This window comes from Gordionus sp. m RMFG-2023, chromosome 3 (genome assembly GCF_954871325.1).
Source record: "Gordionus sp. m RMFG-2023 chromosome 3, tfGorSpeb1-WG-v2, whole genome shotgun sequence".
NCBI classification, from domain to species: Eukaryota; Metazoa; Nematomorpha; class Gordioida; order Chordodea; family Parachordodidae; genus Gordionus; species Gordionus sp. m RMFG-2023.
In genome coordinates this window covers 1,268,177-1,288,562 of record NC_088777.1, presented here as the reverse complement: position 1 = coordinate 1,288,562, position 20,386 = coordinate 1,268,177, and the positions used below count along the sequence as shown (strand labels likewise).

Genomic DNA, 20,386 nt, shown 5'->3' with positions numbered 1-20,386 from the left:
TGCCACCAAGTTGAGTGTCAACTTGAAGATCGATTCTAATCTTTTTGGGATAAAAACATGGCTACGTTGTTTGACATAGTTGACTAAGGTTAGTTAGTTTAACAACACTTAAAAAAAATTAGTCGCAAAAATATTATCACTTTTGTTTATTAAAAAAAATAAATATAAAAAAAAATTTATATCATGATTTTTACGTTACGTTTGTGAGAACGGTAAACGGCTCATTTCAAACTTTAAATAAAAAAAAAATATTTTTGTTTTATTTCGATAAAAATTTAAATTTACAAAAATGTTATAATTAATTTTTGTTTTTATAAAAAACATGATTAATTATTATTATTATTTTATATCACTTAAAATAAATAAAAAATATAAATATACAATGATTTTTGAACAAGTTTGAGTTAAATATATATATATATATTAATGGACAATAATTTAAAAGAAAATAATTTATATAAATGATTATGAATCTTAATGTTTAGTCGGGGGGGGGGGGGGGTAAAATCGGTAGGAGAGAACGAAAATGTTCCACCAGGGAGAGTTTTAAAAAATAAAGAAATATACGAGTTAGAAAGATGGGAATTAAAAATTTTCCAATAAATATAATTCTGGAAAAATCTAGAAATGTTGAATCAATTTTTTGTGCTCTTGGGACGTTATCGCGTCCTGATATTCCTTAGCGAATGTTTCGCTCAATTTGGTAGTGAGCTCGAGAGATTCCTTGAATTGACTCTCATTTCCGGTAGCTTGATACATTTCTGTCATATATTTATTGATTTATATATAAAAATTAATGGGAATAAATTTCTCGTTTTATTTTTTTTTAAAACCCTTAGCCCCTTATTCGAGTGCTAATCCAAGCAAACGCATCGATCCGGATTCCAACTCAACCTGGGTCGGGTCGGTCGGATTCGAGCAGCCATTTTTTTCGGATTCGGACAGATTTAGGATTTTCTTTTTAAGATCGGACTGGATCTAAAAGAATATATTTCTAACACATACTAAAATAGCTCTGAAGATTTATCGATTAAAAGTGAATTTAAAACTTGTAACGCATTACAATCAGGAGTTCAACTTAGAGACCCCTTTTTTATGGTTTTGAACGTTTGACTAAGAGGGAACATTACTTTCAGAATTAATTTTTTTTTAAATGTACGTCTATACTCTACGCGCAAGACCATAAAATGACAGTACAGCGTACATCACTTTTAAAGAATGAATGGCCATTGTATAACTAGTATATAATTTGGCACAAGCTTACTTTCCCAGTTGTTATATAAAAATTTCTAAATTCACATCATAAAAAAAACCAATCTAATATAATAAGGATTTTCTCCAATATTAAATAATTATAATTGAATGAGTAAATATCTGAAAAGGTAAAAGGTCATATTATATTTATATAATTTTTATTTAAAAATGAGAATTAGAAAATAATATACGATTTACGTTTATATAAGACAGATGCCCATATTTGTGAGCAAGGATCTTGAATCTTAACCGACAGCTGACATCCAGGATTAAGCATGGTCAAGCAATCCTATTCGCAATCATATGAAAGAAATTCGAAAATTTTGGAAGATTCGAAAAATGTAAAATGGTTTATAAAATTATCTATAAAAAAAATGAGTATAATTGAAAGAACAGAAGGACATAAATAACGAATATAGACTAAATAACGTAGGCTATATGCCCATTATCTAAAGAAAATATAGCAAATTTTCCTTCTCTAAGAATGTGGTCTATATACCCATTTTTTGAACCAAATCTAGCAAATAATTTTTTATAGAAGCATGCCCTAGTCAAATTCCGAAATACAAGTACAGTTAAAATAAGGTCCCTTATCAAAAGGCATTAAAATGGATGCTTACAATGATTTGAAATTTTTAAAGATTACTCCCCCCCCCCCCAAAATCCTAGAATATATTTTTTCAGCGCGATTGGCGTTAAGAATCCTTGTCGAATATCACATAATTTCTAAAGAAAAGACATATTGGAACGTTTCAATCAAATAAGAAAACACTGATTCTCACTTATATATATAATCGATGAAAACACATGATTTCCTCGGAAAAGAAAATGAATGTCAATCAAAAAAAAATTTGAAACTTAACTTGAAAATTTTGTGAATGAATGAAAATTTGGCCCAGGAGAAGAAGAGAGAATGCCGTCATCCTGTTTACGTCTTCGGCGTTGGACATTTTCAGTGCCTCCCTCAAATATTTCCTGGAGTTCAATTTGCGTATTTTTTTTTTTTTAAAAAAATGGCGTCAAAAATATATTATTACCGAAATGTCGTAAAAAGATTTCAATAAATTTCAGGACCATGTTTCATAAACCAGGGGTTTTTTAAGCAAATTTCAGGACCATAATTCATAAACCAGGGTATTTAGCAAATTTCCGGAAGTTGATTTTGCCGGAAGCACGTTATAATTTTTTTATAAAAAAAAATTTCGCCATTTAATAAAATTTTATATATGAACGTATTAAGATTTACGATCAGCTGTAGGTAAGTGTTTATAAAATGGCTCATTTTTTAAAAAAAAAGGTTAACCCACTACATTTTTTTTTTGTCAAAATATACACGTGTCAAGTCTAGGGATTCCGCATACAGGAAGTAGAAAGGTTTGGACAATCTTTTAAACGGAATCTTGGAGATCGTGTCCCCTAGGCTAAAATATAGGGGTTAGCGGTTTTTTAAAAATCGAGCCGGTTTAAACGCAAAAAGGAGGAGTTGCAAAAAATCGGAAAATTCGCCGGATAGTATAGTTCCCATAGAATCCAGAAAACGAGCGTAGCGTTTAACGAATACCGAAAGGGGAGAGGTTTTAAAAACCTCAAATTTCCGTTACCGCTATTAGCGTAAGATATCGATTTACGATAAACGCCGGCCGCGTATAAACGATATGGCGCGGAAGCGATAATGAACTTTTTACCAATAAAAATACCGCCTTACTTGATTAGCAAGAATTAAAAAAAAATTGAAATTATGGTATATGATATAATAATAATAAATAACTGGCAAATAAATCACTAACTTTGCTTCGTTGAAATCTCTCTTGCAAAAATGCCATAAGGAGTAAACGAAATTAGCCGCCGATTTGTAAATGTAAGGACTTGTTTGTTTTTTTATTTAAAAATAGTTTTGTTTTAAAAATATATAATATAATTTATAATTGAAAAAGAATTTAATAAACATATATTAAAACTTTCTTTCTTTCTTTTCCCTTTCTTTCTTTTCCTTATTCTCTTTCTTTCTTTCTTTCTTTCTTTCTTTCTTTCTTTCTATCTATCTATCTTTCTTTCTTTCTTTCCAAGAGAACGATTATATGGGATCCAAAAGAGAAGGAAGGGGGGAGGGATTATAGATTAAAGAATGACCTCAACCCCTTAAAGAATGCCTGAGAGAACAAATAGCAAGACTCAAATTAGGGAATACTTTTTGGCATAACCTTTTTTTTTAGGGTAAATTAGCCAACATTAGAAAACAATATTAAAATTCTCCTCACTTAAAATATATACAAATCTATTATGCCGACTTGAGGTCTGCATTGGTCGGGTTTCCTGCCCGCCCGCCCACGCCTGCCCATCTAGGTGGGCAGGCGTGGGCGGGTAAAATTTTTTTAAAAACGGGCAGGCTAGCGATTTAAAAAAATTAAAAATTTTTATTTTAATTAATAAAAAATTGTTCTTACGAACTTAAAAAATAAAAAGCCCTTTTTCTGGTATAACTTTTTTATAAAATAAATCAACTTTTTTCTTCAATTAAAAAAAAACTTTTTCTACAAATAAAAACAAACCTTTTTTTCTATAAACAAATTAAAATCTCCTTTTTATGGTAATGAAATAAAACTTTTTTTCTTAAAATATATAATTTTTTAGATATTGAAAAATTAAAATTTCCTTTTTTTGGGAATAATGAAATTACTCCATTGTGTTATTTTATTTTAGTAATGATTGTTTATCTTTATATTGCCCTTTTTATTTTCATTTTTATTTTCTTATATAATTATATAAATATTATTTTTTATAACATAATTTTGACAAAATAATATTTTTTAATTTAATTTTAAAATATGAATAAAGAATTGATTGCTAAGAAAATAAAAAATAATTTGTATAAGATAAAAAACAATGAAGATAATAATAATAAACTTAAATCGTCTATGTGGAAACAATTTAAAATTATTTTTGATGAAAATGACAAAAAGCTAGATTGGAATCGCTGCAATGATTGCGACTCCATCTTTAAATATAATAGCAAAAGTGGCACCTCCTTCTTCCTTCGGCATCAATGTTCATCTGCAAATTATGAAGATTTGATAGATAATAAAAAAATAACTGGATATTTTGAAAAAGACAATTCTCAATTAAACAAAACGATAAAATCTGGTCTAATAGCGAATTTTGTAGAATATTGCGCTAGAGACATTAGGTATTTTAATTTAATAAATTATTCTTTTATCTTTTTTAGGCCATTTCAAGCAGTTCAAGGACCTGGATTTATAAATATTTTACAAAGATTTGCCGACTTAGGGGCAAGATATGGTAAATTGGATGTTAATAAGATCATCCCTCGTGCTACAACAGTTAGCCGCAACGTATCCAAACGCTACTTCTGAAAGAAAATTTAGCATTGCCGGAAGGTTTTTAGAAACAAAGAAGAACGTGTTTGAATCCCGAAAATGTGGAATTATTTTTGCATTATAATTACTTATAATATTTATATTTATATTTTATAAATAATTTTATTTGATAAAATAAAATTATCCATAATTTAAATTGAATAAAGCTTACTTAATAATAGTAATTTCCTAAATTATAAAACTTATAGAAGATGTAATGTTGAAACTATTTTTCATTAGATGCTTAAAATAGCGGGCTTGGGTAAAAGATTTCTGACTAATGGGCGGGCGGGCCAAATATTTCTGACTAATGGGCGGGCGGGTAAAAGATTTCTGACTAATGGGCGGGCGGGTAAAAGATTTCTGACTAATGGGCGGGCGGGTAAAAGATTTCTGACTAATGGGCGGGCGGGTAAAAGATTTCTGACTAATGGGCGGGCGGGTAAAAGATTTCTGACTAATGGGCGGGCGGGTAAAAGATTTCTGACTAATGGGCGGGCGGGTAAAAGATTTCTTAGACTTAATGGGCGGGCGGTAAAAGATTTCTGACTAATGGGCGGGCGGGTATAAGATTTCTGACTAATGGGCGGGCGGGTAAAAGATTTCTGACTAATGGGCGGGCGGGTAAAGATTTCGACTAATGGGCGGGCGGGTTAAAAGATTTTTTTTAAAACATTGAGTGGGCGGGCATATTATCCAAAACCCGCCCAATGCAGACCTCTAATGTCGACTCCAATGGCATATAATAATACCTAGACTGACGATAAAGCCTGTGGTTGAATGCAAATCAGCTGGAGCCCCCATTTTGGCAACCCATATAGTAATTACTCTCATGTTAAAAAACTACTATCGAATAGATAACTTGCTTCCTCATTATCTCGATGGTCGGGCAATTCTCTAGTAAAGTTGGCGTCAGACAGGAATAAATTAACCTCTCGTTTAAAATTCTTCTTGATTATGATATGGGTAACCAAAATGGCGTCCCCAGCTGATTTACATCGATGCATACTATTAATGAATGCATCGTAAGTCTAGGTATAATTATATATTGGCTTACTCGACGAAAAAATATATTTATTTTTTACGCGATTTCGCTAATAACGTCGGGATTGAGCGTTTCTAAAATACGCCTAATCTCGGTTTCCAGGTTGCTGTTCGATACGGAATTAATGGAGGAGGCCGAGTTGTAATTGTGCCGGTTCAAATGAAGGTACATGAGAAGCAAGTTAAAGGAACAGAAGATCTTGCATTTGGTTGATTGATAGCTCGTGTTATTGTCGTTTTCTGGATCCGCCGTCTTTAAAAAATAAACAAAAAAAAAATAAACAGCTGATTTTAATTTTTCTTTCCTGAAAAATTTCCCAATAAAAATAATAATTCCTAGAAAATATTCGCAAACAACTTAGTCGACAAAAATTAATAATAAACCTGAAGTCTTATGAAATTGAAATGTGTCTGAGATTTTTCGTATTCTTTGGTTGCCAACGAATATAGACCCTATTTACATATGCCGAAAAATAAGGTAATAAATTTATCAATTCATATATATTATTCTTTTTTAAATACATAAAAAAAAAATACAGTTAAAAATAATGTGGACAAGTCATATTCACGTGAAAAAAGTGAATAAGCACCTACCTCTAAAAAAATTATATGGTATATATTCCATCGGTGCCACTAGATCCCATTTCCGGCAAAATAAGTTTTAAAAAACGCGAAATAAAATAATATTCGAAGTTGGTTAAATAGCATAAAATCATTTTTTCGTTTGGATGCGTTCTAAGTTTGCCTAAAAATGTCAATCCGGATGTGCAGAATATTTAATCCTATAAATTTTACGCAATTTATCCTGAACTCCTCCTGGGAACCGACTAATACCAAAAAACCGGAAGTACAAAACCGGAAATGGCCAAAGAAAAAGAAGGGATTTTTTCTTTCTGCCAGTCTAGGATTTTGTACAAATATAAAAGCAGACTGGTATGAATCCTACAGAAAATAAATTTTTTTAAAAAAATAACCTTTCTTTTTCTAGACAATTTGCGCTTTGGTACTTCCTGTTTTGGGTATTAATAGGGTTTCTATCATATTTATTAATATGCCATATTAAAGAACCGTCACTAGGCTATATAATAAAATTTAAATAATTGTTCTAACTAAATTAAATTCTCGAATACATTTGAAAATTAACGAAGCGCATTTTTTGTCATAAACGTACCATTTTTTCCCGCTCTCGCTGTATCTTAGCGATTAAGTGGTGTAAAAAAAGTAAAATTTGATTTATTTTTTCTTAATTATAGTATATACTAAGCCAGTATACAAAAAGACTCCCGAGTGGGGAGGGGGAGGGTGATCGGGTTAAAACCTCGAGTTGATTTGATGTCGGATATTTACTAATATACCCTTCTCTGTATAGGCCATATCAATAACTAGAGTAAACATGGAGGATCAAAATGACAGCTGTCTCCACTTTTAGAAGGGCTAAGAGTACCCCTAACCCTAACGAGTGGGAGATATGCCCTAGCCTTAAGAATTGAATTCAATATTTAGGTAAAAAATCCTAAGATTTAATAAAGAATGATAGTATAATATAAGGTGAAAATTTATGCCCGATGATTTGGAAGGGGGGGGGGGGAGAAAAAAATGGAATAGTAAAGCTGGTCATAAAAAAAAAATCTAAATCGGAGAAGGGCAGATGTCAAATGCCAGTCCCGAATTCGGAACATATGGGACTCAGTCTGGGATTTTAAAATGCGCAAGGGGAAATTGAAAAATATATGGGCAAATAAATGGATATAATAAACGCTTTTCCAATTGGTTAATATGGATTATAATTTGAAAGGAATATATAATCAGCTGTTTCTAATATATATATTTTTTTTTAAAATTTTCATTCCTCACCAAAAATGTGTGTAAACGTGTTTTGTAGTTCCAATCGACGTCTCTTTTGATCACTATGCCGGTGGGTTCGTAAAAAAATCGCATTTGTATCTGTTAGGAAGGAAAGGGGAGAGGGGTAAAAAATAAGTAAATAATTAAATCAGCTGATCGCTTTTAAAAATAAATAAACAATAAAACAAAATGGTAGCCTCCAAAAGGTGACAAATAAGTAAATAAAAAATGTATACAAAATATAAATGCGAAAACTTCTTTGATAGCGGAAGAATATTTTCCGGTAACTAAATTGGACACTATTGCGTATTCGCGGAAAGCGGATTCGAATTTGTAGAGAACGTTGATGCGCGATAACGGATTATCGCTAAAGTCTAAAGTTTTTATTCTGTCGTTTTGGGATAGGTAGTCGGCTAAAAAAAAACGAAAACGGAAATGAGATTTTTAAAAAAATAAATAAACAAAACCATAATCCATTTGTTTACAAACACCGAAATAATGGGACAAATTCTAGAAAAATAATCGATTAATGGTGAGTTGAGAGAAAATGAAGGCGATGATAACCTTTAGGCAGTTAGGGAGAAGGAAAATAATAATAGGCGAAGCACTAATGGCGGCGCGAAAGTAACTGTAATTACAAGTTACATTTTTTAACGGATGTTACTTGTAAAGAGTTACTTTTCGAAAAGTAACCGTAAACAACATTTAACGGGATAAGTGCAAGGAGGGATGGGCGATAGTGGTCTACAACAAAAAATCGCTATTATAAAAATTTCCATATTTATGCGTATTATATTTATATATATTCGAGAACCTGGAACTGCAGCTGATTAACGGCTAAAAAATGTCTAGAAATTCGACTAGAAGATTCAGAAGTCTGCAGGAGAAAGTCCGTTAACATTAATTCGGGCCTTTTAATTTATATCAGTTTCTTTCAAACTTTGAGCGGCTTAATTGTCATATAAACCCCCCCAAGGCTAAAGGTGATAGTTTTCGGGCTTAAAAAAAATTGGTTTAAATCGGTTTAAACCGATTTTTTTAGCCGGCCATAAATATAGGAACTGACTAATTATTTCCACAGAAACAAAAGAATTCTCGCGCCAGGCTCCCTCCCTCCCCCCTCCCACCCAGTTTCGAGTTTTCGGAAAGTGTTTCTCGGGGAAAAAAAATTTTTTTTTAAAATAATTATTTTATTATTAATTCATCTTTTATCACACAAAAATCAAATCGAATAATAATCGTGTTCACTAAAAATGTAAGTATCATTTTTATCATTTCCGGTCAATGTAGCAAGTTATTATGAAATTCCAACAAACTCGGTAACAGTATTTGGTTCAAAAATTTTTTTTTAAAAAAAACTTTTAATTATATTAAATAATAACTAACTATCTCACGACAGTGACCTGCAAAGGTACGGCCCGACCCGGATTTTTTTCAAAAAATTTTTCCGGCCCGGCCCGGGTTTTTTATTTTTCCGAACCGGCCCGGGTTTTTTTTTAAAAAAAATTTCCGGCCCGACCCGGATTTTTTTCAAAAAATTTTTCCGGCCCGGCCCGGGTTTCTTATTTTTCCGACCCGGCCCGGGTTTTTTTTAAAAAAAAATTTTCCGGCCTGGCCCGAATTTTTTTTTCAAAAATAAATTTTTCAAGCTCGGCCCGAATTTTTTTTTAAATATATTTTATTTAATTTGATTTTTATAGCTACTATTTCAAATATTTGGCCCGGATAAATTTAAAAAAAATTTAAATACGGTGCCTTGCGGGTCTTTGAAAAAAATATTATTTCCAACAAATCAATAATTTTTTAAAAATAAAAGAGAGAAGGGAAGAGCTTCAACGTAGACTTAGATCCACGTTGCTAAAATTTTCTAACTATTTATGAACTATACTCCTAAGTTGAGTTCTAAAAACTTCGTAAGGAATCTAAATGAACATTTCTTGGGATCAAAAAAAAAAATTTTGGCTAAAGCCGTTCTTAGATTTTCCCGAAGTTTAGTCATTTAAACAAACAACTAAAGAAACGAATAATATAGTAATACTAAGGAAGAATGGTTGGCGATGCAAAATCCCTCCATTTGAGCAGAGGGAAAAACATTAGGCTGCAAACTGAAGATTTTGCTCACATATATTACAGCACAAAGGTTCTGGCATCTTTAATACGAAATCTCGAGACCTTGGACAATATCTTATAGGACTATAATATTGAGTTGGCCGTTTTTTTCAAAAAATAGGGGTCAAATGGGGATATTTTGCGTATTACTAGACGATACACCTAAATTTAAATCGACGATGTATTAGGATCCATTTTAAAAGTATCTTATAGTATCGATTTATTTAAAGTTAAAAAAAATTGGAATTATTTTTTAAAAAAATATTATCGTAAGAAATTAAAATTTTCATATTTATTTTTATTATTTCGGAAACGTTCTTGAATTCGCTATTCTGATTTTATCAACGTTCCATAAATCGATGTGCCAGATTTCACGATTCCACTTATTCTAAAAGCTCGCAATTTTCGGGGGGAGTGGGGTTGATAGATCCTTAAACTTACTTTTAAGGTGGGTGCAAAGGGAAACAGGGGAGAGAGGGGGGGGGTGAGGGGTACTCTATATATTCTTGCCATTTTAAGTAATTTTGGTTTTATATAAAAATAAGATATACCTTTTAGTATATCGATTTGAGCTAGCCCCTTGTCTATATACTTCAAGGCTCGTTCCATGTAACCGACTTGCAAAGCGTGAACTACTATTAACTTTTTTTTTTTTAAAAAAACAAAAAAAAATTATTTTAGCCGATAATACCGAACACGAATGCAGTATGCACATATCCTTATTGATACTGAACATTCATTCATATATATTTTGAATCAGCAGCTGGCGCGCCATTTTAGTTCCCCGTAAAAAAATACGTATACATATATGGAAAACAAAAAATGACGTTGTCCCCAGCTGATTTAAATATCGACGCTTTCAAAATAAATTTTTAAAGAACGCATCGTCATCGTCATTTGGTTAAGTATCATATGTCATCGACGTCTATACCCAAAAAAATGATGTAAGGGGAAGAAAGAAGAAAAAAAATTAAGAGCTCCTTCTTTCTTTATTGGTCGCGTTAACAAAATCACCTGACTTTGTCCAACTTCACAAAAAGAATTCGCCAAGCTTTCCGCTTCCGCTTTAAGATTTTAATACGATTATTTTCTAAAGAGATAAATTTCATTGGGCTAAGCCGTGTTAGAGTTTGGACAAAGATTAGGCGAAAGCTCCTCCTTTCTTTATTGGTCGCGTTAACAAAATCACCTGATTTTGTCCAACTTCACATAAGGAATTCGTCAAGCTTTCCGCTCCCGCTTTAAGATTTTAATAAGCTTATTTTCTAAAGAGATAAATTTCATTGGGCTAAACCGTGTTAGAGTTTGGACAAAGATTAAGCCAATCAACAAAGGTTTAGAAAATATGCACGTGAATTTTAAAGATAAAAAATGTCAGGGTCAGGGAAAATGTTAATACGTGACTTCAGGAAGTTAATTTTTTTTGTTCCTCTTTTACCTTGAATTCATAGTGGCGCGATTGCGATCGCGATTTAACAGCTGATTGATTTTAAAAATCTGTTTACGAGATCAATTATACTTTATAAAAATCATTATTTCTTCGATTATTATTATTAAAATTTGAATTAAAGATAAAATTGATATTAATAAATAAAAATTGATCTCAATAAACAAGATTTTTAAAAATCAATCAGCTGTTAAATCCGCGATCGCGCCACTATGAATTCAAGGTTAGCGGATTAATTAATTATTGGGGGGGGGGGGTTAATGTTCAAAAATAATTTAACCTTTGGTGAACTTATAAAATGACTTAACCGAATTTTCAAGTTCAAGGTCTTAGCTTATAGAAGGTAACTCAGTTTTACACGCAAAAAAAACTTGGCCAAACCATATTGGGATGATTAGACTAGCAAGTGAATGGGAGGGGGGGGTGATCACTCAAATCTCACATTCTTCTTGATTGGACTTTAAGCAAAATGATTAAAGCAATTTTTTTTTTAAAAAAAAAAAATACAAATTTATAAAATTTTATGTTTGTTTTTACTAGATAAGACATGAGAATTATGTACGGCCGGGGTAACCACAGTATATCCAAAGTATCTGAGATACAAAAAGAAATATTATAATAAGTGAGGAGATATAAAAAATATCATTATAAATATAACGCGAATGAATGAGTAGGGCGTGAGGCGGGCATATCTAACTCTTCCAATTTTGCGGCTGATATATATATAAAAGAGGATATTTTTTTCGAAAGAGTGTTCGATATTAGGGACCATGGCAAGAGCTTTTAAAAGGTGGATATTCAAAAAATAAACTTAATTTAAATCACAATTTAAATCGAATCAATTTTTTTTTTATTTCCACACTGCATATTATGCCTATTAAAATGTCTATATTAAGCTTAAATAATGTTTATGACATTTAATAAGATTAACCTCAAATTAATTATAAATATATAAGAAGTTTTAATTTAATATTTGATAAAAAATTTTTAATAATGTATATTTATCAGAGTTGTTAAAGTATCTAGATACTAAAAATGTGGTATCTGTATCTAGATTAATTTTTTATAAAAGTATCCGTATCTAGATATTATTTTAGAGGTATCTGTATCTGTTTTTAGATACATTTAAAAAGTATCTTTTAACAACTCTGATATTTACTATATATATATATTATTATTATACAAATCTGTTTTAAACATTGGGCCAATTAAAATTTAACCTCATTATCGATGACATGTAGTAGTACCCAGACGGATGACGCACTCATTATAATGCATCTAAAAGCGTTCTTGGAATGCGAATCAGCTGGACCCGCCATTTTTGGTAACCCGTATGTATAGTAATTATTCTTATGTTAAAAACATTACTATATATTATCCTAATTTTGTGATCCGGATTGGATGTTATTTTTAAAAAGAAGGGGTCACCAAAAATGGCGTCCCCCAGCTGTTTTTCGTTGATGTGCGCACACTTTTTTTTAATGAATGCGCATCGTCGGTCTAGGTAATCATTATACGTCATTGCTCATATATATATTAACTCCCAAATTAATAAACTATAAATAATAATCTATATTCAAATTTTCACCGTCATCTTCTTCACTCCTCGAGGTATAACTTTGCAATATCTGTTGAAGCTTTTTCAGGTACGGTTTCACGGATTTTCCCTTTTATAAAAAAATATTTTATAAGGATCCTTATATCATTTATCTATTATTTTTTATTTATTTTGGACATAATATTCATTTTTATTTAGATAAAATTCTCGAGAGTTTGGAAAAGGAAGCAAAGGAATCGTAAACTGGAACAACCTCCCCCCCCCCCACCCATCACCTCCACACCCACCATTTTCTGACAATTGGGTTAGCTAGACTCTCAATTAAAGCAATCACATTTTATGATAAGTGTGTCGGGTAAGTTTCTATCTTATCGAATTAAACGATCTTTAACTCAATACCTAAAGCCTCGAGACTTCGCTAATAGATGTCTAGAACCTTAGTTCCTTCTATGAGCAAAATCTTCAGGGCTTTGAGTAATGATTTTTCTGGATGAAATATCGAGTTTTTTTTTAGCCGTTTTCAAAAAATAGCGTCAATGTTGTTTTTTTCCGGCATTCTTTTGCAGCGCCTTTTTATTATTTTTAAAATTTAAGAAGCAAGGTTTTCAAAATTGGCGATTCCTTATGATAATAATAACATAATTTCGCCGCGCGTACGAAAACCTTAAAATTAAATGTCCCTAAAACACGGTTAGCGGAGTAATGTGCTAGAAATCTTATCAGGGATTAAAATACCAATTTTGTATCGGAACAAAAAAAGGGGCCTACGTTAAACTTGGCGTTACTTTTTTGGAAATGAAATTGTAACGCATTTAAATGATAGGTGATAGATCTGAAATCGTTAAAAAAATCTTGCGTTACGATTTTCGGTTTGTGATCTGCGATTAATAAGATATAAGTACTACCTAATCTATTGAGATGACTACCTAATCTATTGAGATGACTACCTAATCCATTGATATGACTGCCTAATCTATTGAGATGACTACCTATTCTATTATATGACCAATGCTTAATCTAAGCGGTACAACTAAAAAAAATTATCTAGGTATTGGCGCCTCCTTTAAGATCCAAGATTTCAAAAAAAAATTGACAATCGTGTCAAAGCATTATAATAGAGCAAAATTGATCAGCTTCAGAATTATTTACAATTAAAACATCTTGAACTTATAAGAGAATGATGATGTTCGGGTAGTTAAATATAGCTATCGAGGATCAAGTGGGGAACTATCAAATTCAAGTTATTCGACAAAATCGGCAAATAAACATTCAACAAAAACAAATTTACGATTCCACGTTCAGGTGACTTAGAACAAGAATGCTTCACGAGATATGGATTTTCTAAATATTTTTGGAGAGATAAGAAGAGTGAACTTACCAATGTTTCCAGGCTTGCCCCCCCCCCCAAAAAAAATTCTTTGTATTCCAGCGAACTAGCACACCCAGTGAAGGAGTTTTCTCTCCCGCTGGATTGACGTTGAATTCAAGGAGGCCATCATTATGTTTTGAAAAATTAAAAATTTAAAATAATTTTTATAGCATGGTGCCGTATAAAATTACGCCGTCGATTTTGGATTTGTAACGAGTTTTCGGCTTAAATAAAGATTAAACGATATTCCGCGATATCCGCCGAACAGCGCACGTTTATTTATTTAAAGAAGAAATTCTGCCATGGTAACGAATTATTTTTAAAAAATTCTTTAAACTGAGAATATTTTTTTAGTTCTAAACTCTTATTGGTTATTTTAATTGTTCTGACATGACGAATCAATAAATGATTGACAATTTTTTTTTTTATTGAAAAATTGTTATTTATCCATTTTACTCTCTTAAAAACAGTGGGTTATAGGATCCTGATAATGAGGCATCCATTAACTTGTAGATATTAAAATATGGGGGGGGGGGGGAGTGAGTGGTTTTATAACAGATACATATTTATTTTTTCAAAAACATACCTTTCCCTGTACTAAATGGTGCAGTATTTGTATTAGAAGTGTGTAAAGTGTCAAGCTTTCCTTCTTTATGGAATTCTGAACCTTTTTGAGTAACACATTTAGTAGGTCAAGAGTGACCTCCAGTTTACGGATGTCATTTGTTATAAGAGATACCTTGTATTTATTTTTTTTAAAAAAATAATATATATATGGTAAAATGATGGAGAATATTTTAAGCTGCACAAATGCTCTTAAGGGTTTTTAATAATATTAATGCTTATCTTATAACCCATTAATCACCAGTTTTATTTTTTGGAGCTTCAACTTTTAAATTTGAGGATTTTATAATTTTTCTAACATATAAACACTTTAAAAAAAATATATATTTTCTTATAACTCATATGATTAGTTAAACTATAACTCTTTAAATATTTACCTCAGAGTTACTCATTTCCTGAAGATATAATGTATATTGGTTTATTATGTTCAATTTTTCAAACATTGGTAAGCAACTGATATCTAAATTTTAATTTTAATATTTTTTTTAAGATTTTGTTATAACCAGGAAAAAATTCTCTTATTTTTTAAAAACAGCTTTCAGGCAAATTATTAATCAAGGTGAATATATATTAGGTCCATAATTTATCCCAAATAAATGTCTAATAATTGTTTTCAAGAAATATGATACATCTGGCCAACAATTTTGATATTGATAAAACTGATAAATTAGTGAAGGTTAGGCTACTTTTACGATATTATTGGTCAAAATATGCAACATGGGATATTCAAAGAAAAATTGAGTCTGGATGAAAAAATGATGTCCTATCAAGGATACTAAACCAAAAAGAACTACATGCGAAAAAAAAGCCAGAAAAATTTGGTGTTTGGGTCCTATCTCATCTTGTTTGTATCCTTTTTAAATAGTTATTGGTGATAAGAGTCCTGAAAAAGATTAACACTTATTATTTCTAGCATTTAGGAACATGCACTATTCTTAGATAATTTTTTTTACTTCTACAAATCTAAGCAGAATGCTGGAGAAAAGGCTGAGGTAGTAGAGGAAAAATCCACATAAATCAAAAAATTCCCATAGAATTAAAAACTAATGAAAAAAAATTCATAGATGTCTTTATAAAGATAAAAAGATAGTTTTGTGTTGTAGGAATCATATGTCTCCAATAGCAGTGGCAAGCTTCAAGGAGTGTATCCTATAAATAAAAGTCAAGTGATGGAGTTCTAAGCATAAGGCAAATATTAACATCAATCAATTAAATACGATCACCTCATACTATATAGAAGGAATTGATATATTAGATTAGATTTTTATGTGATTATAGTGCCCGACATAACAATAAAAACTGGTGATGGTGCCTATTTTCTTTTTTTTTACAATTTATGTTGTAGCCACTTGGATAATACATTTATCCTTGGATGGGAATATTGCTCACCTGCTACTCAGAATAATTATTGTGCAATTTTGATTGGAAATGCACTTAAAAAGTAATACCATCCTAGACAATCAAGATGAACAATTGATTCAATCCAAAAAATAAAGGAAAATCAATTCAATTAAAGCCAATTGTCAGGTTTAATGTGACAAATGCTATGATGTACTATCTCATACATATAAAATTTTAAAATTATTTCATCAAACCTGTACCTCCCAATGTTTGATATTTTGAAGGTTCAAAAATCTTTTTTTTTAAATTTTGATATATAAATATGTTTATACTTATGTATTAATACAGAAAAAAATAAATTTTTGAAAAAAGTTTATTTTTTTATATCTCAGATAACTTGGCATATAACGGGTTAAGAAATCATGATGAATGATAATAATCTGAAAAGATATTTCAATTTATTTATAATTACAATTGCTAAGCTCAGTTGCATGAATATGGTATGTTCATATGGATACCCCTTTGAAAATTCAATACCATTTTCCAGGCATATTATAGACTTTTGAACATCTTTTTTCTTCAGATAGGTTTGCTTAATGTTGTAAATTTATCATTTATAAAATAAAATATATGAGCAGCAATTAAAAATGGATATTTTTGTAAGCAATTAATATTAGATCTCATTAATAAAGAATGTAAGTAAAACTTACTGAGAGTTCTGTAATAAATACTGAATACCACAAAGAATTATCTTTTGACAATGATATGCATTGTTTCAGTAAGCGTTCAGCATCATGATATGAGCCCTATAACAATTACAAATTAAAAAATATAAATGAATGCTATCAACCTCAGATTGGTAAATCTTTGCCAAAAAGATTGCAGAGCTATATTTGGTCCCTATGTATGATGCATACTAGCTAAGGAAGTATTAAATACTATTTATTCCAATATAAAAATAATATATATAAACTCCAATAAAAAAGGATATTATACTCGAATACCACTAAAATAAACATAAAATAAGAGATATAAATAATTATATCTAACTTACAGATTTTTCAAAATAAGTTTTGGATATGTCAAGATCATTATATGTAAAATATAATATTTTTCCAATTTTCAAATACACACTGTAATGTATTTCAGGTTCAACAGGTAAATTTAAAATAGCTTTAAGACATTTTAAACTTAATAAACAATTATTGTATGGATCATTTTGAAATTTTTCTGAGAGCCCCAATAATACCAAATAGGTATTTTCCAGATCAGGATCCATAGTTTTCAAGAAATTTCCCTATCATTTCAGGATTCATACAACCGAACCCTAAAGTAGAGCATATGTTGGAATGGAGCAAATCGAAATATAAGCATTATGATATATTCAATTAAACAATAGCAAAAAACGATGGTACCTAATTTCTAGTATTTTTAAAAATAATCAATTCACCAGGATAAATATTAATCTTTTTTTTGTTAATGAAAACTTAAATCAGCTTATATCTCGTTCTTTTCTACAATGTAAACAATACATATTATGTTCTGATTCATTACTTATTATGTCCTTATTAATTTTTCTTTTTTGGAATTCTAGAAATCTATTTGAAATAGTTAGACAGTTGAGTCCAACCATTGGGGAAAGGGAAGGATCGACAGAGTTCGAGGTTCTGAATTGTCGGAGAATGGGCCCAGTGTTTTATTACGGTACCCAAGTCCAAATGCAGGTCGCTCAGAATGAAGTAAACCACCACATATCCACACATGGTTGTATAGCATAATAGAATTTTATTTAATTAAGAATAGTCGCCTCCAAATAAATACTCTCCAAATAAATACATTAAAATAATATGGAATAAATTAATCGTTACATAAGGAGAGTGAAAAAATTAATAATAAATCATTTAATGCCCTATCATTTTTAGGGGTACTCATATACGAAACATTTTCCAACAAAACAACAATAAAATAATCTATAAACGTATTGTTATAATAATTTTTCCATGTAATGGGTGAATAAAATATAAAAACAAGCTCTGTCTATAATGACGATTAGGGCAAAACAAGATAAAGAATAATAATATTTTGAGTGGAAAAAAATATAATAACACTCTTTCGTTTCGTTTATAGTATTATTAAACACTAGTGTTGTTAAAAAGCCCGATTTGGGTCGATTTTCAAAACGGCATAATTAAGATTTTAGCTTAACTAATATTATGTAAGCATCGAGATTTGAGAAATAGATGTCCAAGCATTACTGCCACCTATGTGCAAAATCTTTATGCTTAAAAAATGTTATTTTGGTTATAATCTTGATCGGGCCGTTTTTTAAAATCGACCCCAATCGGGGTTTTTAACAACACTATTAAACACAACACCATTCTGAATAGTAAATTTTAGATTTAAAAAAATAGGACAAAGGATCATCATATTAGTCAAAATTTACACTAAATAGGTCTATTATTCTATTGAGTTTTAACTTTTCAGTATGGATTATTTTAGTAAGTAAAAAAAATTTACTTATAAAAAATAGATTCAAATGTGGAAAGCTTATCTAATTTGTATTTTATTTCCAGAATATTTATTTACAAATTTTTTGTATTTTTTAAAATTATCTTTTTATTTATATTTTCAATTTCAAATATTCAAAACGTAGTAAAAAATATTAATATAAAATTATATAAACAAAATTAAAAAAGAAAAACTGTGGGGTGGTTTAAAAAATTAATTTGTTGGGCGTAAATCTGAAGTTTTAAATAAATTAGATTTACATATCTCAAAAGATATTCTTCCTGTGATATATATTTCCCTAGGATCACCTATGATTTTTATTGACTTTTTACCTAAACTTTTTAAAAATAGAATTGCATTTAACATTAAGTTTCTTAATGTGGTATTAATAAAGGTTAGCAAAAGTATATTTTTTAATTGAGGATAATTTTTAAGTTTGGATGATTCGATGGCCGCTATGGATGAGTCTTATGCTTTCAATTCTCAAAACGTATCTATACAGGTATAATTCCATACCAAAGACTGTCCTTTCAACCACGGCGTAAGAATGACGCATCTAGTTTTTTATTATCGTAGATATTTAATCCGACTGGTTGTAACGTGGAAGGAATGTTAGTTGATAGAAACCCCTTGTGATTAAGTTTTTAATTGTCGGGTGACGGGAATACCTGCCTCTAGAGAATTTTCAATGTAAGGAGTGATGACATAACATGAATGTTGCAGTGGATGTATGTGTGTGGTATGACGATATTACTGTTAGGGCGGAGTCCTTACATATATTTATTTCCAAAAATAAATTCAAATTAACAAATAGAATTTTATTTTCTGCAACCATTATATATGTAAATAATCTAATTTAAAATTTAAAAAAAATTATGCAATACATTTTAAATACATGCCTATGTATATTAACCATACTCGTTAACATCCTTATAAAACATATCGTTTCAAATCCAATAAATTTAAGAGAAACATAATATAATAACTTTATTTTATTTATGATTTATTTAGAAATTGACATACATACCCTCTTTTAAAGTATAATATAGCTAGATAGTAAAATAACTAAACAATATTAAATTTATTAATTTAACATTTAACAAAAGTGTATTTTTATTTTATGTCATTTTGACCAAGGATATTATTATCCAGTGCCATTTTACTAAGCTCTTGACTTTGTTTTGTAATTTTTGCCTAGGCTAGCATACCCTATATTTATTAAATTTGTTAATACAGAATGGGAGAAGTGCCCTCATCATAAATTTTCGCTTCTTAATTGTTTAAATCTCTTTTTTATAAAATCGGAAAAATCACATTCTTACTCAAACTTTTGATATCTAATAAAGATTATTTCATCTACATATATATAATAGAGTCTTGTATGAATTGTAAATTGTATTATATTTAACCCAATTTTTTTTTTAGATTCTTGATGAAAAGAATTTTATTTCACGGCTTCTTGTTTGATAAAATGAATCTGAATTCTTATTGTTTATATGTTTTTGTAAAACAGTCTGCTATCATTTTACATTCAGAAAAAAAAATAAATATATATATATATTAAGTAATTTTTTATTTATCTCTTTCCGAATGCTATTATTATATATATAGAATTTTTTTGGAGGGGGATTCTGAAATTGATTTTCGAAATCTTTATAAAATTATATTATTGCATAAGTCTTATTTTCTTAAGATGTTGTTTATTTTTAATAAGATGGAAAAGATTTCTATACTTATTACTAATCATCGATACGATATCATTTCTTAATCGATACTAAGCTATAATAAAGAAAAAAATGCGATAATGATTTTTAGTTGACACTAGTTAGGTAAATTAACACGAGAGAGGAGACACGTGGCATTATGCCATCAAACCGCAAATTATATCTTAATAAGTTTTGGCAAAACTTAGA

The 20,386-nt window shown here is 30.0% G+C and overlaps 1 protein-coding gene across 1 annotated transcript in view; it reads right to left on the bottom strand.

Moving 5' to 3' along the window:
* Window positions 1–240: 240 nt before the first annotated feature.
* Window positions 241–20,386, bottom strand: part of LOC135925916 (MAU2 chromatid cohesion factor homolog) — a 274,129-nt gene continuing 253,983 nt past the window's right edge. The window contains exons 2-16 of the mRNA XM_065461494.1: window positions 16,816–16,869; window positions 16,676–16,771; window positions 16,438–16,557; window positions 14,587–14,739; window positions 12,662–12,740; window positions 11,611–11,666; window positions 10,178–10,268; window positions 7,773–7,930; window positions 7,527–7,616; window positions 6,057–6,125; window positions 5,714–5,925; window positions 3,042–3,119; window positions 2,118–2,229; window positions 1,453–1,543; window positions 241–761 (exon numbers count right to left, since the gene is read on the bottom strand). Coding sequence (XP_065317566.1) covers window positions 622–761; window positions 1,453–1,543; window positions 2,118–2,229; window positions 3,042–3,119; window positions 5,714–5,925; window positions 6,057–6,125; window positions 7,527–7,616; window positions 7,773–7,930; window positions 10,178–10,268; window positions 11,611–11,666; window positions 12,662–12,740; window positions 14,587–14,739; window positions 16,438–16,458 — 1,350 coding nt within the window. The 5' untranslated portion in view covers window positions 16,459–16,557; window positions 16,676–16,771; window positions 16,816–16,869 and the 3' untranslated portion in view covers window positions 241–621. The remainder of the gene's footprint in view (window positions 762–1,452; window positions 1,544–2,117; window positions 2,230–3,041; window positions 3,120–5,713; window positions 5,926–6,056; window positions 6,126–7,526; window positions 7,617–7,772; window positions 7,931–10,177; window positions 10,269–11,610; window positions 11,667–12,661; window positions 12,741–14,586; window positions 14,740–16,437; window positions 16,558–16,675; window positions 16,772–16,815; window positions 16,870–20,386) is intronic.